This window comes from Lontra canadensis, unplaced genomic scaffold, assembly GCF_010015895.1.
Source record: "Lontra canadensis isolate GAN:19392208 unplaced genomic scaffold, GSC_riverotter_1.0 scaffold44, whole genome shotgun sequence".
NCBI lineage: Eukaryota > Metazoa > Chordata > Mammalia > Carnivora > Mustelidae > Lontra > Lontra canadensis.
Window position 1 is genome coordinate 14,022,355 of NW_022631038.1, and position 17,610 is coordinate 14,039,964.

General features: G+C 34.4%; 1 protein-coding gene across 8 annotated transcripts in view; it reads right to left on the bottom strand.

Moving 5' to 3' along the window:
• Positions 1-17,610, bottom strand: part of RELCH (RAB11 binding and LisH domain, coiled-coil and HEAT repeat containing) — a 110,935-nt gene that overhangs the window by 16,810 nt on the left and 76,515 nt on the right. For 5 of the 8 annotated variants that reach the window (XM_032872290.1, XM_032872292.1, XM_032872288.1 and 2 more), the window contains 7 exons: positions 17,216-17,295; positions 15,384-15,490; positions 14,313-14,412; positions 8,558-8,640; positions 7,718-7,781; positions 6,167-6,305; positions 2,265-2,381 (listed from right to left, as the gene is read on the bottom strand). In XM_032872290.1, coding sequence (XP_032728181.1) covers positions 2,265-2,381; positions 6,167-6,305; positions 7,718-7,781; positions 8,558-8,640; positions 14,313-14,412; positions 15,384-15,490; positions 17,216-17,295 — 690 coding nt within the window. Of the gene's footprint in view, positions 1-2,264; positions 2,382-6,166; positions 6,306-7,717; positions 7,782-7,982; positions 8,066-8,557; positions 8,641-14,312; positions 14,413-15,383; positions 15,491-17,215; positions 17,296-17,610 lie in introns of those variants that run through there. The other 3 variants (XM_032872289.1, XM_032872295.1, XM_032872296.1) reach the window with 3 other exon arrangements.

Here is a 17,610-nt window from a genome sequence, read left to right on the forward strand (position 1 = left end):
TGAACCACACAGGTGCCCCCAGAAAGTTTTTCTTATAAAATCAGACTCTCTGTAACCTTCTTATTAGTGTTAGCTCTATACCTGAGTTACACAGTATGCCTAAACTTGCTTCTACGTAACATTTAAAATAATTTTTGAATTATTTTTTCATCCCCAAGCTAGCTCTTCTTTGGGTTAAACATTTCTAAATTCCTTTGAATTTTTTAAAAACATGACTTTTTGACTTATTACTATACTTAATGTTAAAAGCTATAGTTTTTCCATGTCCTTATTAAAGTATGATGTCAGTGTTGAAAGGAATATTCTTGTGCTCTATCAGCTCAGAATTCAATGGAACCTCAGAACAGATTTGGATCATAGAACAATGTGATTTTATTGTGGCCATACTGCACTCTGTTGACAAAAGTACATGTTATGACTCATGTAGAACTAACACTTTAAGTAACTGAAGTGGGTCTATTGTTCAGATGTTCTTCCTTTTACTGTATTGGTGTAAAGACTTAATTATATTTATTCTATATTGTGAGCACATTTAAACACACAATAATATTCTTCCTATACAGATTCTATGTGCTTTAGAAGCCACTGCCTTGCCGACTTGGAATATCTGGTTTTATATAGCTACAATTTTTGATCTTTTGACCTTCCAGTTTCCCTTGAGGCATACTCCTTTAGAAACTCTCTGCTATACAAGGTTATACATAACTTTTTGCTTCAGTTTCTAAACATCTATTTTCACAAAGTCTAGGGAAATTATAAACATAGCAGTATTTTCTTGCTTTGGAATACAAACTTTGACATGCCATTATTACTTTCTTGAAAGAGTCTTGTTACTTCTCCATTAGTAAAGAGTTCTTCCTTGCCAGTTCAGAATATCACTTCCTCTTTTTGCTTCCTCTATCTTCTCTAAGTAGAAAATGCCAACAAGATAAATCAAGAATAATAGTAAGTTCTCCTTTTAGTAGAAATAAACTTAGAGAAGATATATGGATAGTCGAAGTACAAAATTACCAAAATATGGTGTCTCTGCCACTTTATAATCTGTATTGTAAAAAACACAGCTTACATCATCCACATGAACAGGTAATTTACAGTCGTTTCCTAAAAATAAAATGCTCTCAACTACTCATCCAACCTCAAGTTTTAACATACCCAAAGGACAAACAGCTCCTTAACAGCTCTATGTTTCTACTTTCCCTACTTCGTTTGTTCAAATTCAGACCTCCCACTAGAATGTTCCAGTCAAGAATCCAGTGTCAATCAGTGGTATTTTGGAACATATATATTTCATTTAAAATGACTTATTCACTTGACTTATCACCTCAAACTGGTATATAATAATATGGAACAATAAATATTAATCCTGAACCTTCCTTTGTCCTCTGTTTTCTCCTAGGAACCTATCTCTACTGTGATTTTTTCTGTTACAATCAGAGTTCTCTGAGTATGTTGTCTAGCCTGTACTTTTACCATTCTGTTTGCATATTCAGCCTTTCACTCCTTTTTCAAACTCTTATTTCCTCTTTCTTGACCTCGCCTGCCTTTTAATGGGAAAGCAGAGAAGCTGGCGCTCACTCTGCCCATCTTTATCTTTACTTCCTTCTTCGTTTTATTTTACTAGGTCAAGGATAGTAAAGAGAACATGTAACAGGACAGCTAAAGTTCTTTGTTCCAGTCACAGTTTTGCTTTCAACTATAAAAAACGGAAGAAGTCACTAATGGCTTTAAGCTTTAGTTTAATCATTTAAGTTTAATCATTAATAAAATGTAGTGGTTGACATGGGTTAGATGATCTTTGAGTTTTCCTTCAGTTGTACCATCACTGGAGGTGATCAGCCATGTCGGCACTATACCTCCACGCTATGGAGAGTGATATCTCTCCATAGCATTTCACAGGATAGAGATGGTTAAACATTCACTGAAAAACCTAAATGCCAGAACACATACAATGCTTCCTTCCTTTTGATTAAGAGAAGCTTCAGTTATAACTCATTTCTTGCTCAGTTACATTGCCAATTAACATAGACAAAACTTTTGTCAGTGTTTCAAAATTACAGGACATATAAGCACAGAGGATTTAAAATCATCTTTTTAAAATTAGGAGTGGCTAGAATACGTGGTGGGGCAAGTCAAACCAAATTTTAATTTTCTATAACCATTATGTAAGTTGAAGAAAAAAATATTACCTTTCAAACTTTAACAACAGAGGTTCACTGTAAGAATGGTTATATAAATATAGATACACATTAATAAAGCAAGGATACAACAACAGGAAAGTGCACTGTAGGCTTCAAAAAGATGGGTAGCAATATCCAGTCTTTTAGAATCCACAATTTGTAAATTGTTCACCAAGGCTAACTTATGCAAGTGTGGTATAACAACTGAAAAAAGAAAAAGAAATTGTTAGATTTCTGCACACACTATACTCATACATTAAACAAAAATACTCATACATTAAACATAAAACTCATACTATACTCATACATTAAACAAAATTTTTTTCATTTAAAAATTTTTAAAATTTCATTTTAATTCTGGATGATTTCAAATCCTTCACTTACTTTTTCTTACTAGAAAGGAAAGTATGTTATTTCAGAATAACATTTGGAAGGAACAGACCATAGCACTGTCACTATAACCTAAATATGAGGGTGTCTACAGGTTATTTGGCCTCACTGAAATTAAATTTCCCAATTTGAAAGATGAAAACCAAATAAACAAATGTAAACAATCGACCTCTTGTGTTATTATTATCTTTACAATTAAGTTTCTTTCTAAAAATCAGGTATTATCACTGCTACTAAACAAAGGACAAATACAGCATACTTATTCTTTTTCAATATCAAATTATTTCACTCCATAAAACAATTCTTAGCTTTAGTTTCTCAAATTCTTAGAAAGACCAATGTCAAATAGCACCGATGGTTAGTTCGAGTCACTCAAAGGGCTCAATATCACCTTCTGTCTCAATGAATAAGATAAAATTTCAAAAATATAAATATCCTAGTACTAAAATAAAAGTGATGGCCCAAGAAACAGTATCCAATGCAGTAGCAATAAGCACCTCTAGGGCCTAAAACTGTGTTTCCTAAATACCACTTCCCAATAAAACCAGAGTTCCCTGAAGAAATGGTTGCAGGGCCAGTGACTATTAAAGTATTGCTCACAGGGCCCCTTTCTAATCTCTGCTTGGTTAGGGAACCCAAAACACCACTCATAAGCACATACTTCTGACCAACTGTAGTGACTTCTTTCATGTTTGCATTGAGTTTATGTATGAGAAATATGTGAAAGCCACAATATTCCCCTAGAAAAACCTCCTGCTTCCTAATTAACCGACATTATAATCACAAGTTTTACACTTATGTTAGTAAATGGCCCAAAAATGAAACAAACAAACCAACCATGAAAACCATGAATTAACAATGGCCATTTTTAGGGTATTTTGACTTATCAAAATTAATAACAAGATACTTAAAAGGAGCTCTCGAAAAAAACTGGGAGACAAAAACTTCAAACATTCATTGATTTCCCACTGAATTCACTCCAATTCACTAACTGGCACGCTTAGGCCTCAACAAAATGGTGGCTCTAACAGTCTCTCTAGAGAATCTTTGAGATTCACTTCCCCTCAGCCTTTAGAATGTTCCTTGAACTTCTTTTTCTATTGACACATGCCTCTTTACTCCTTCTGCTCCTTTTCTGACCTCCTAAACAAGTAATCCTTTCCTTAATGTTTTTCTCAGAAACTCAATAACCATACTGCACAATAACCCCTTAAAGTTGCTTAACTAGAAAACAAATCTATATAAGTTACATTAAACTCTAGAGCCAATTAAAGGCTCTTGATCTAAGAGCCTCCTAAAGCTCAGAAGATAGACAAAAATTTATTCCAGAATTCAACATTTCATTACATACATAGTATCCTAGCTACCATATCTGTAGCAATTAATTTATTTAACTGATAACTCCTCAGATGGAAAAAATGGTTAAAAGATTTACTAACCAAGATATACATAATTCTACAACTGACCTTCGGTGGGCAAAGAAAATAGGAAATGTATAACATAAGGTCATTGCAGAAGCCTTTTGCTTAAGGGCAAATTAGACAGAGTCTACACTACAAATAAAATCAATCCATAGGAGAGTTTATAAAAATTGATTTCAATAAACTTTCCAAAAATATTTGGGGTAGATCCAACAGCCAAAGTAAAGGGAATCTTATCCTTTCTTTTTGTAAATGGGCTCAGAACTGAAATAAAGAACTTCTAAAAAAAAAAAATCCCAACTAATCTGAAATGTAAAATTGCCATGTTAGAAAATCTCCAGCATATGACTGAACATTTTCAGAGGGCTTTATAAAGTAAAAAAGCTGAAAAGAAACAACAACAAAAGACTGAATTGTGTTCCAAATAAAACCAATGGCCTCTGAAAAAAAAATCAAGACCAAAACGTCCTGCGATAATGAGGAGTTGGGAAAGAAAAAAAGTCCACTGGCTTCTGTTCTCTAAGAAATAGAATGACGAATACCCAAAATGCCACTCCAAGGAAGATACTAACACTCAACAATTCTCTCACCTTCTTTTAAACTCCTAAAAAGCAACAGTCTATAAATAAAGATGGGTATCAGTATGGAATTCTTGTCAAGATGACTTCTACTCTACCACTAAATTATTAACATAATACATTAAAGTCCTCAGGGTAAAGTTTTAAAGTAAAACGAAAGCCACTGGGCAATAAGTACAAAAGAAAACAAAAGTTTTTTTGTCTTAAATGGGGGAAAAAAAATCTGGTTGTACCAGAATGTGAAAGAAGATTGTGTTAAGACATATCTGTGGGTATACGTTAAATTGTAGAAGGACGCAGGGATAACAAGTGGTTTATTACACCTATTCAAAAGTGGAACATCTATCGTCAATATTCCCAAGACAACCTTTGTTATTTTGGGACCTTTATAAAAAGAAAATGTCTTTCTTCTCAGCGATGCATAAACCTTTCTTTTGAATGTGCACAAGAAGGTTAGACCATGTTCTAGAGAGTTACTAACTTGACAACATGGGCACACACCAAAGGCTCATCGCCTACTTAGCCAATTCCTTGATCTAAAAGCCAGGACTTAAGTCTCTCCACTTCAGAACAATGACAGCCTCAATAAAGCTGGTCAAAGTACCTTTACAGTTTTTACTAGAATCGCCTATAAATCCGATGTTACAGTATGTGGAACTATCCCTATTGCTAGTTAAAATGCCAAATCTTTTCCTGTTAACTAATCATGAAATATTGCTATTTTCTCATGTCATCAACATTACCCATTAAAAAATCACTTCGGGATTATGTTTCTGTAGCTCAGTGTTATGCCCTCAAAATACCTTTTGGACAATGCTGTCCAATTCCTAACAATATCTTCTGTTGATGACACTTCCATTAAAAATATCAGGCCAGATATGTAACAACTAGACTGTGGGAGAGTCCCAATTTTGTTCTAGAAACCAAAATGACGTTAAGAAGCCAAACTTGTGGTCCTCTCTAGGGCATGTCAAATTGCTAAAAATTAAAGGACTGAAGAAGTATAGCAGTGATAACTGACATATGCTTTTGGAGTAATAATTACTGGATACTTTGATGCCACTAAAAGAAATTCCCGTCATAAAGGCTGAGGCCTATAGTAAAAGAGATACTACAGAAACTAGAGAAAATGCTTTAGCAGATAATTATGTAAATCATTAGTGGATGAACAAGCTGTGCATTAAAACAAAATCATTGATCATAGCTGAGTGGCATGGCAAGTGGAAGAAAAGCATATTTTTCTTAAGAACATGATTAGAAACACATAAAAATTTCCTTAAAAATGAGAATTAAATAGTAAGTTTTAAATAGAACACAGTATAGTATTTTGAAATTTAGTTATTTTAAAATGTCTTAAAAATAACTTGGAATTGTTTGAGTTACTTTTCATGTGTTACAGCAGTCAGTATATAGTATAAAAATTATCCAGTAATAGTATTACTGATCAGTTCACAACAGTCAAATTTGGTTCACTTTTAGCTTTCAGTATACGAAAGGTAAAGTGGAGAAGGGCTTTAACATAGGACAAATCCTGAGAGAAGCTTCTGGCTTTGATCTTACATTACAATTCAGGAAAAAAAGATAGAAAAATGTAACTTACACTCATCTCGGAACCTCGGTTCTGCATTAGGCCCAACTCTACCAAACGTTTTTATGATCTCTGTATGCAAAGAATACTGGTCTTGGTACTGAGGATCTTCCAGAAAAGAAGCCAACTGCATTTTCACCCTTTCCAGCAACTTAAAATTGGATATTGTACAGTTATTTCACAGAATATTAAAAATAGAGTTGTTACAGAGAATGTTATACATTAATCATGCTTGCAACATGGATTCAAATGATTTATATCAACATGACATAAATAATTTGCAATTAAACAAGTACTTATTTAGTCTTTTGGTTCAGAAAGTTTTTATATTTTTGTTTATGCTTGTTAATTCTTTTTTTATTTTTTTGAAAATATAAATATTCCCTAACAAACTGTAAAAACAAAAACGCCCACAGTAGAGAAAAACATAAATTTTATAATGATTTTGTATCTACATTTTAATTCTTAAAACCAATCACAGTGTAAATTACCCAATTATTCACCTTCTGAAAGCAGTGAGTCATTAATGACTTATATCTTACTCACATTTCCCTAAAAGACATTTTTATTTTAGGATTTAAGAACATGTTGAAATTCTGCCAAGACTGCAAGCTTTGCAGAATGACACTTTTTAATGTTGCTTCACCAGTGAAATATATAAGGAAAAGATGGAAAATGCGCCCCCCCCAAAACTAAGTTGTTTAATTTGTTATTAAAAAAATCTTTATGACAAAGGAACTTCATAAAATAGTGTTTCCTTTTTTGGGGGGAGGTAAAATGTCTGTTTCCATGTAAGTGGCTGTGTAAGACGTGCACAAATGATTTATTTTCTATCTGTAGAGTTTTTCATTTGTATAAGACATGTCCAATTTGATAATAAAGAACGAAATTCTGACACTAATTTTAAGAAGTGTCTTACAGTTAATGTTGAAGACAGAATGTAACAAACTTGAAATTAAATCACAAGATTCTAAATCAAAATACACTGTTAGGGAGAAAGAACTTGATAATCTCCTGAAGCAGACCTAACAGAGGGCTGTCACAGTTCTATGCGCTGCAGTGACATGATACCAGCCCACTAGACTTGCACCTTGGTATCAGTGACACAGTTATGAGAACAGAGGTGCCCTCTAGCCTCCATTTGGGAAACTGAAATAGGTCTGTGTTCCTAAAGTTATCTGGCAAAATTGTCTTCAAATCTGTGCAAACTGGTAATCAGGAATTTGTGTCGACTATCTAGAAGTCTACTGGAGAACAGAAGGCTTTCTGCTTTGAAGGTTATTCAAAACTGCAATACTCAGCTAGGCTTAAAATGGAACATCTAGGAGTTGGCTTATATTTAATTTTCTAATTGAGAAGGAAGATGGAGATTTCCTTAGGATATGAAGATATACTTTGGGTAAGGCTCTCATATTTTCCATACTGAGATATTCCTCTGGCCCATAACGAACTAAGAGATAAACTAAAAGGTATAATGCTCCCTGCCCCCCACCACTGGATGCATGTGTGTAATGTATCATCACCTCAACAGTACACAGATAGTAAATGTCAAGAATTTCCTACCTCTCTCTGAATAACTGTTTCCATAATAGTGCCAAAGGCCGGAATTGTGGCAATTCTGACAGAGCTGTTAGAATTAAAAAAGAAAGAAACTGAAACTTTCTTTGAGATGAAAAACTGATTATTAAAATGCATATCAAAGTAAGTACAAGGTAAATATACTGTATTAGTCTCTAGCAATGACAAATTAAATTAAAAAAAAGCAGACCAAGAAGAATGCTCAAAAAGACAGACAGGGTAACTTAAGGTCGCAGTCTGTGGAACTCACAATTCAGGATCACTGGACAAGGTAACAAGGGCCGGAGCAACCCGCTTGTCAACTAACGCTTCACTCATGCCTCGAAGAGTCAGCTGTAAACCAGTCAACATGCAATAAAAAATGGTTTGGTAAACTGGAATGAGAACTGGGTTAGCTGTGACTGAGGATGGGCAGGCAGACTCATTGGTCTTTCTTGGTTTAGTCACCCACATGAGACATTAAAATGTTAAGCCTTTGGTTCATGCCACTATACTTACTGGTAACAACATGTTAGTGAGATTAGCAGAGCATCCTTTCTTGGCTTGGAAGAAATAGTCCATCAGCATATTCTAAGTTTTGGAAATGTTTACTGGGAATGATATTAATGTATTCTTTTCATGCATGGCCTCCAAATGTGATGGCTCACATTCAAAGAAAAGATCCATGAACAGTATAATAAAGTTCAAAATCAAGTGAATATAATCCACTAGTATTATTTTAAAGAGATAACTATATTCTTTAATGGATTTAAAAGCTGATGGTTATTTCTCGACAGGCACATTTTGAAAGGGATGCTGAATGTAAACGGCAGGGATGACACTTACATTTCAGGGTCACTGGAGAGAGTAATGAGAGCAGGAACAACCCTCTGAGCTACCAGAGTCTCATTCACCCCCTTCACCAACAGCTGATTGGTCAGCGTGGGGGTATTCACAGGTGATGCATGGAAAGAGCAGACAGTGCCACGGGAAGAAGAAAGGAACAACCAAGAGAAAGAGAGAAAACACAAAAGCAAAACCAAAATTAGAAGCTAAGCAAATACTGCTTCTAGGGTGCTTTATAAAGGCAGAGAATGCTTGGGAAGAGAATAAAGCTGAAATAGCCTAGCAGTCCACGAAAACAGCGTTTGTCACCAGTTCGATGGCAGTTTGTACTTTTGGTCAAAGTATCCAGGCAATTTTTGTGTTCAATTAAATACAATTTTTAAAAAAAACCTTTTCTTTCTTTCTTTCTTTTTTAAACTTAAAAAGAAGATATATACTGGATTCTATGGTTAAAATTGTTGAAGTAAATCTGGTGTCATTTTGTTATGACCAACAAGGTACAAACTGGACCGTTTTTAAACCAAACTCAAACGGCCAGCAGACACCACTGAACTGCTCTGATTGTTCCATGGCAAGTCAACATAAAAATCCAGGACAATTCCCAACCTTTTACATCACACAGTTTTCTCTCTTGAGGTATGGAGACATAATGCAGCCTAAGTGGGAAGTACTACGTCTGGGAATTGGATCTGGGTTCAGACTCTACCTCTCCACTTAGCCATGTGGCCTTAGACATGTTACATAATCTCTTGAAACTCAGTTTTCTCATCCAAACGTGGTGATATTGTTATTTATCTTAAAGGATCATTGTGCTACTAATAACTACATGTAATACACCTAAGTACTGCATCTGACAAAGGTTATGCATTCAAGAAATGTGAGTTTAATTATTATGAGTACTCCAAGATATAAGATTTATGATGTATTTGAATGAAGAAATTATTAATTAAAAAATTGTTTTGGCCGGTCCAAGTTGTTAACATTTACAGTTATTTTACATTTCTCTAAAGGCTCAAATGAATAGGAAAAATATGGTAAGTACAATTAGACCAACCTATTTCTATGCTCTAATGACAAAATAATCCATTTAGCAACCAACCCTAAATCCAGAAGAAGAGGACAATATTGGGCAGTATACATTTGGTTTTAAAAGGGCAACATCCTAATCCTACATTCTCAATTTCAGAATTTAAAAAACAAATGAATCCTAAATGCTAATGTTTATAGCAGCAATGGCCACGGTTGCCAAACTGTGGAAAGAACCAAGATGCCCTTCAACGGACAAATGGATAAGGAAGATGTGGTCCATATACGCTATGGAGTATTATGCCTCCATCAGAAAGGATGGATACCCAACTTTTGTAGCAACATGGACGGGACTGGAAGAGATTATGCTGAGTGAAATAAGTCCAGCAGAGAGAGTCAATTATCATATGGTTTCACTTATTTGTGGAGCATAACAAATAGCATGGAGGACATGGGGAGTAAGGAGAAGGGAGTGGGGGAAATTGGAAGGGTAGGTGAACCATGAGAGACTATGGACTCTGACAAACAATCTGAAGGGTTTGAAGAGGTGGGGGGGTGGGAGGTTGGGGGAACCAGGTGGTAGGTATTAGAGAGGGCACGGATTGCATGGAGCACTGGGTGTGGTACAAAAACAATGAATACTGTTATGCTGAAAATAAATTAAAAAATGATTAAAAAAATAAATAAATAAAAGGGCAACATCCTAATCCTACATTTTCAATTTCAGAATTTAAAAAACAAATGAATCCTAAATGCTAATCTGTCTGTTCACCTTGTAAGGGATCTAGGCCTCATGGAAGATGGAAGATGCCATAAATATTTAGTAACAAAAACCTAATACTGTGTGCATGTTAACACATTCCCCCTATAACCATATCAGAGATAGTAGAACTCACTTTACATGGGATTCTTTTTTTTTTTTTAAAGATTTTATTTATTTATTAGTTAGAGAGAGAGAGAGAGAGAGCATGAGCACAGGCAGACAGAGTGGTAGGCAGAGGCAGAGGGAGAAGCAGGCTCCCCGCTGAGCAAGGAGCCCGATGTGGGACTCGATCCCAGGATGCTGGAATCATGACCTGAGCCGAAGGCAGCCGCTTAACCAACTGAGCCACCCATGCGTTCCTACATGGGATTCTTAATTTAACTCTTAATTCTATTTAACAACTGATTGACTTTAAAATCTACTTCCACATTCTGAAATAACTTTTATAAAAATACATGGATAATTAGGCTGGAATAAAATGACAAAAGAACTTTCGCTACAACCTTAAATATAGTAGATATCAAGCAGAAAGAAATAGTGGAAAGAAGTTCAAATACTGTTAAATAAAACTTTCTTCTCTGTACCACTTTATAAATAAGATAGCTTGGATTTGAATCAGTAAAGTGTATTTTAAAGTGTCTGCTATCTTGTGCCAGCCAAAAAGCATTTAAAAAAGGGGGGGATAATCTAGGGGAGAAGTTAATTTTTCATTGCTCTGCAGTTTTAAGTATAATTTCTTTATTAAGCTAGAAAAAAATAAGGGAAAATTTAAGAGCTATTGCTTGTTATACATTTTACATACAATGTATTGTTCGACCTTTTTTTTTTTTTTACGATTTTATTTATTTACTTGAGAGCACAAGCAGGGGGAATGGCAGAGGGAGAGGGAGAAGCTGGCTCCCCACTGAGCAGAGAACCCCATACAGGGATTGATCCCATGACCCTGGGATAATGGCCTGAGTGGAGGTAGCTGCTTAATCAGTTGAGCCACCCAAGTGCCCCTCGTTTGAACCTTAAACCTGGTAAGCCAAGTACAATGACTAATATCAGTGTTTTAACATATGAAGAAACGGAGTCTTAGGGAAGAAGTTAAGTAACCTGTCCAGGGTTTTGGAGGCAATAGGCAGTTAGAAAACGGACTCAGCCACATGGGTCTCACAAGCCTCAGTGGTCTTTGAGCTGGCTACTGCTACATGCTTAGCTAGTATGAGGAATCATTCCATGAAGTTCTTTTCTGCATCTTTTGGGAAATCCATTATGTCATATGACAGTTTCCTTATAAATCATTTTCAATAACAATCTGTCACTTCAAAAAGTAACATACTACCTCTTATTTAACAATGACAGACTGAATTTCCCTTTTGTCCTGCTGTCTGAAAACTTAAGAGCTGCATTTAGCATATAATTTCACTAAGTATCTCCTATTATGTCCTTGGTATATCCATTTCTTGCTTTCTTCTCAACAGTTTCTGGTCTCACATTAAAAATTTTCTTTTGTTATAAACGTCCCGCTTTTTATGTTTTTATTTTGAATTAACTTGATTGGCAGGGGGAAGCAAGCACAATTGTAAATTATGAAGTATTAGCTTAAAAAAAACCTAATGAAACATACTTATTCTTTCAGTACGATTTTGTTCAAAATAAGGTTCGTTGACAAAAAACTATTTTTTAAAGATTTATTTACTTATTTTTAAAGATTTTATTTATTTATTTATTTATTTATTTGACAGACAGAGATCACAAGTAGGCAGAGAGGCAGGCAGAGAGAGAAGGGGAAGCAGGCTCCCCGCCGAGCAGAGAGCCCCACGTGGGGCTTGATACCGGGACCCTGCGATCATGACCCAAGCTGAAGGCAGAGGCTTTAACCCACTGAGCCACCCAGGCGCCCCTATTTATTTATTTTAGAAAGAGAGAGCAAACAGGGGGAGGGGCAGAGGGAGAACAAGAAAGAGAATCCTTAAGCAGAGGCCCTGCTGAGGCTGGAGCCTGATTCGGGGCCCCATCCCAGGACCCTGACATCATGACCTAAGTTGCACTCAACCGACTGAGCCACCTAGGCTCCCCCCAAAAACTAACTTTATTTTTTCCTACTGATGACTTTTACTGGCATGATCACTGAAAAATTTTTTATCATAAATGAGTTTGAAAAAATATTGAAATAAATTTCTCAAATTTGACTCAGAAGTTCATAATCAACCTGAAAGAACACTGAAAACTGCTGGAGCACAGGTACAGCTTCCAACCCAGCACTGACCGCAACCGTAGAAAACCAAAGCCAGGCAAAAGCCACATATAAGAAATAAAACAGAAAAAAACCCAAAATAGAGAGGATGTTTCATTTTATTTGCTTAAATTTTTTCATTTATATGGTATACTTTGCCAGTGCATACATAATTTGAAAAACAAATGGTTTAAGAGAAACAAGTAGGTTTTAGGGTCTTAGAATAAAATCCTATGGGAAGAGTGTATTAAAGACAGTTCTTTATATAAAAGGATGCTTTTTTCTTTCGTGAATGACTTTTTTCCCAGCATACTGAATAATCAAAATTATTTATACTCACAAGGATCTTTTATTACAGAGCAAACTGATTTTTTATTTGGCATTCAACTTGACAAAGAACACTTGAACATAGTTTTTTTTGATCAAATATGTATAATAATGGAGGGACTAACATGGACAGAGGATGTTCAACCTCCTTGGCAAGACTGGAATTTTCTTTAGAGTTCACAAATCTATTTTTTGTATTTAAAAGTTTGCTTAGATACATATTTTAAACATACCAATGCTCTATTCTTCAAATGACAATTTATCTTAAATTGTGGAAAAATTCTGAAATTCAGGAAAAATTATCCAAAGGACTGAATTAACCAATTCTCTTTATGGAAATAAATGCTTTAAGATATTTTAAGAATCACATGCATATTAGGGATAATTTTAGCTTAGATAGATATATGTTCCCTAATCTATATGTTACTTTGTGAAATAGCATGATAAGAAAAAAAGAATAATGTTAATGACAGTTAACATTTACTTAGTTTAATATGTGCCAGACACTGTTTTAAGGGCTTTACAAGTACAAATTGATTTCATATTAACAAAAATCTTTTGAGATGAACACTTATTATTATCATCTTCATTGTGTAGATGAGGAAACTAAGGCACCGAGAAGTCTGAACTTGCTGCTAAGTGGCAGAGACAGACACTGAACCCAGGCAGTCAGGCTCTATGGCAAGATTCAGTAGCAAAAAGAAATAAGGAACACTCTGTATCAACTTTAGCCTTCAAATATAAGTTCTAGAGATAGAAATCAATCAATATAAAATAATCAAATAGGTTATAGAATAATTTCCCCTATGATGGCTATTTCAATTTTCAGAAGATAGGCATTTTAATTTTCATACTTAACTTGGGTTGGTGGCAATTTAAGAAAATCTAGTTAAACAGACTCTTTTAATAAGTCTATGGGCAGTTAATGTACAGGGATGTTATTCTAGATATGACATGTGAGAAAATAAGTAGAAGTAGTCAATAAAGTAAATATTTTCATATTTGCAATAACTGACTTTTTTAATGTGATTAATGAATCCAACTATAATTTACAACTTTAAATATCTCTTACATTGTTTTAGTTTATTTTAGTAGCTGTTTTATCTCTATAAATAGAAAAGTATAATCAGAAAGATTTATAAAGGATGGAAATTAAGTAAGATTTAAAAGAAAATATGAGAAATAGAATTGATAATAGAATAACATCCAAGGAACCAAGGCGGCTAGAAAGCATTCTTAAATATATCAAAGCTAAATTTCTGCCCCATCACACAGTACACAACTAGATACTGTTTATTGCCAAAAAATACACATCAACATAACATAGTATTCAAAACCTTTTTAAAAAAACATTCCCTTCTCCTTCTTCCAAACAAAATCATTATAATCTGAACCGAGAGAAGTATTTATTTACATACCTCGAACATTCTAGCAGCAGTACATCTCACAAGTGCTGATGTATGGACAACACCATACCATAGAACAGTTAACAGTAACTCATGGTAGGCTGGATTTGCACTGAAAGAAAAAACTTGGTGTTAATAGTGAGAGCCACAGTGCCTTACTGGTGTACTGAAAAATAACTATATTTATAAGTAATAATAATGACAAAAACATTGGCAAATCATATGAAATTATCTGTGTAGGTTTAATAGGTTACATCCAAGATTCTTTAAAAAAGGAAGTCACCTCACAAAGCCACAAACTTTTAGCATATTCAGGAATTATAATTTTAGGTTCTACAAACATTTGCAATTACGACAGAAATTTCAACTGTTTAATAGCATAGAAGTTAAAATTATTAAAAAAGAAAAAGAAAGAAAAAGAAAATTTACCTAGGAGGAAAAAAAGATAGGGCACTGGACTAAGAGTCAGATGAGTAAGTTAAACCTCTGTGGGGCTTAATTTCTATATCTACAAAAATTGGGGAAGCTATGCATGTCCTTATTTATGTCGTATGTTTACTGTAGGATCAAATCAGATCAACTCAAATCATGTACAGGGAAGGATAAGTTGGCTGTGAAGCCTATCTAAATATAAGACTGTATTGCTATTAAGTGCAGAGAAAAAACTACAATAGCAGCTGAATGATATGATTACAAGCAGGATTACAGAAATCATAATGAACTGGCTTTTACTTGGGGCTCCTTTTTCAGTTTTGGAAAACTAAATTTTCTTTAAATCTGAACTTTTTTTTTAAATTTTTTTTTTTAATTTCTTTTATTTCTCCAACCACTTCCAAGAAAACATCTGTAGTCTTTCCCCATTCTTTTATTACAATTATTGATTACAAAATATTAAGAATGTACAAATAAGCAAAACCAGAAACCAAACCCCCCCCCCAAAAAAAAAAACCTTAGGCCTCAAAACCCAAAAGATTTGGTGTGTATGCCAATATTTTTAGACTCAAATTATGTATTCCATAAATCCAATTTAAAAAAATTTATATGAGTTTAAAAAAAACAACAACTATAAGCTATTATTTTTACCCCAGTTCCACAAAAGAAGCCTTCAGGCTATCAAGAGGAGCATGAGATAATGAAAGCAGGGTCATTACATCTTCTAAGAATCCAACTAACAGTTTTCGGTCTTCTTCCTACAGAGGAAAAAGACTGATAATGAATTTCTAACCAAGTAAGTAGAACTAAAATAATAATTTCCTGCCAAAATTAGAAAATTTCATCAAATATGGGGAAATATCCAGTCTTAGAAGCATTTTAATTAAAGCTATTTATTCAGCATATCTATGACCACAATGGTATGAGGACAAGGACTATCCTGATTCATAGATTTAGACCTGTGCTGTCCAATATGGTAGCCACTCACCACATGTGATTATTTATAAAATTTAAATTTAGATTAAAAATTAAGTACAATAAGGGTGCCTCGGTGGCTCAGTCGTTATACATCTGCCTTCAGCTCAGGTCATGATCCTAGGGTCCTGAGATCAAGCCCCGCATTGCACTCCCTGCTCAGTAGGGAGCCTCCTTTCCTCCTCCCTCTCCCCCTGCTTATGTTCCCTCTCTCCTTGTCTCTCTCTGTCAAATGAATAAATGAATAAATAAATCTTTAAAAAAATTGTATAATAAAAGATTCAGTTCCTTAGCACTATTCAAGTGCTTAATAGCCACATGTGGCTAGTGTCTTCCTTATTGGACAGCTCAGATACAGATTATGTCTGCTGTTGCAAAAAATTTTATAAGACAGTCCTGGTTTAGAACATAATAAGGCATATTTTAAAATTAAAATTAATTTTTACCAACTTCAGTTCTCATTAATTTTGACACTAAATACTTACATACAAACTAGTAAATTTATCCCTTTAACAGAAAATCCATTTCCTAAAAATTATCTTTGCAATGTCTTAGTGGTGAGAAGCTACATGCTTGTTGAAATATAGACTACTGTGTTCTTAAAAGACTGTATTTTGAAATTGTAAGATGGCTCAAAACTGTTTTAGGAAGAAGAGTACAATAAATATGAATTGTTTTACTTTGAATTCAAAGGACAAAAGAAACCTTAGGTATTAATAGGGGAAAACTCAGCAAAAAAGGCCTTCCTTTTTGATTCTTACACTCTGATTTCTATTTATTTAAAAAAAAATTTTTTTTTAAAGTAATCTCTACAACCAATGTGGGACTCTAACTCATGACCCTTAGGATCAAGAGTCACATGCTGTACTGACTGAGCCAGTCAGGTGTCCCTCACAATCTAATCTCTAAAAATGCTTTATCCTGAATCTATACTTTCACCTTACTGGTGAGACTGCCTCACACTTCAAAATGACTGATAAACCTTAATACAACATCATACTGTTTCCTTAAAATAAGGTTAAGTAGAGTGTGGTGGTCTGTTATACTGTGACCTGCAATGAACCACAGCTCCTGATTCATGTCCTTGTTTAGTTCCCTCCTCTTCAATTTGGGCTGGGCCTATAACTTGCTATAATCAAGAGACAGCAACAGAAGTGATGTGCTGATTCTAGGCCTAAGCCTTAGCCTAGTAGATGCTGCTTTTGCACTCTTAGGAGCCCTGAGCTACCATGTATTAGGTCTGGCTCTGCTGCTCTAGAAGTCCCGTGGGAAGAGAGAAACCCCAAGACTGTACATGGAGACTGAAGCTTGGTCATCCTAGCTGAGCTGACTTATTCAAATATGCTCTCCACTAATAAATTACTTACTGAATAAGACAAATATTTAAATTTTGTTTTCCTTTACAGGTACCACTTTTATTTGTACACACATTAAAAAGGCATAATGTTAAGTATCTTTCTAAACAGAAAGTGCTTTTACATTTTCTAGTCAAAGAATTTTTCCCTTACCTGAATATAACATGTAAGGACTCCTGTTGCATAAATGGGGACAGTAGCTTTAGTGAGGACCCCATTTCCTGCTGAGGAATCTAAAATCATTAAAATAATTTTAAAAATCTGAGCATATTTTAAATGTAAAGCAAAAAGTTACAAAACGAATTATACTTAAAATTCCAACTGGCTAGAAGGTTTACACATAAATATTATCATTACTTTGGAAAATGATTTTGATTAAAACATATATCCAATGGTGGTTGTAAAAATACAACTTAGTACTTTTTATAAAGCCATTAGCTAAACATTTTTGGTAGATGGGAAAGAACTTTAATAACCAAAATGAGATGCTATACTTCCATTTCCATACTCAGAAGTCAGTGCTTTCCTGAAGTCTCCCAAATGCCAAT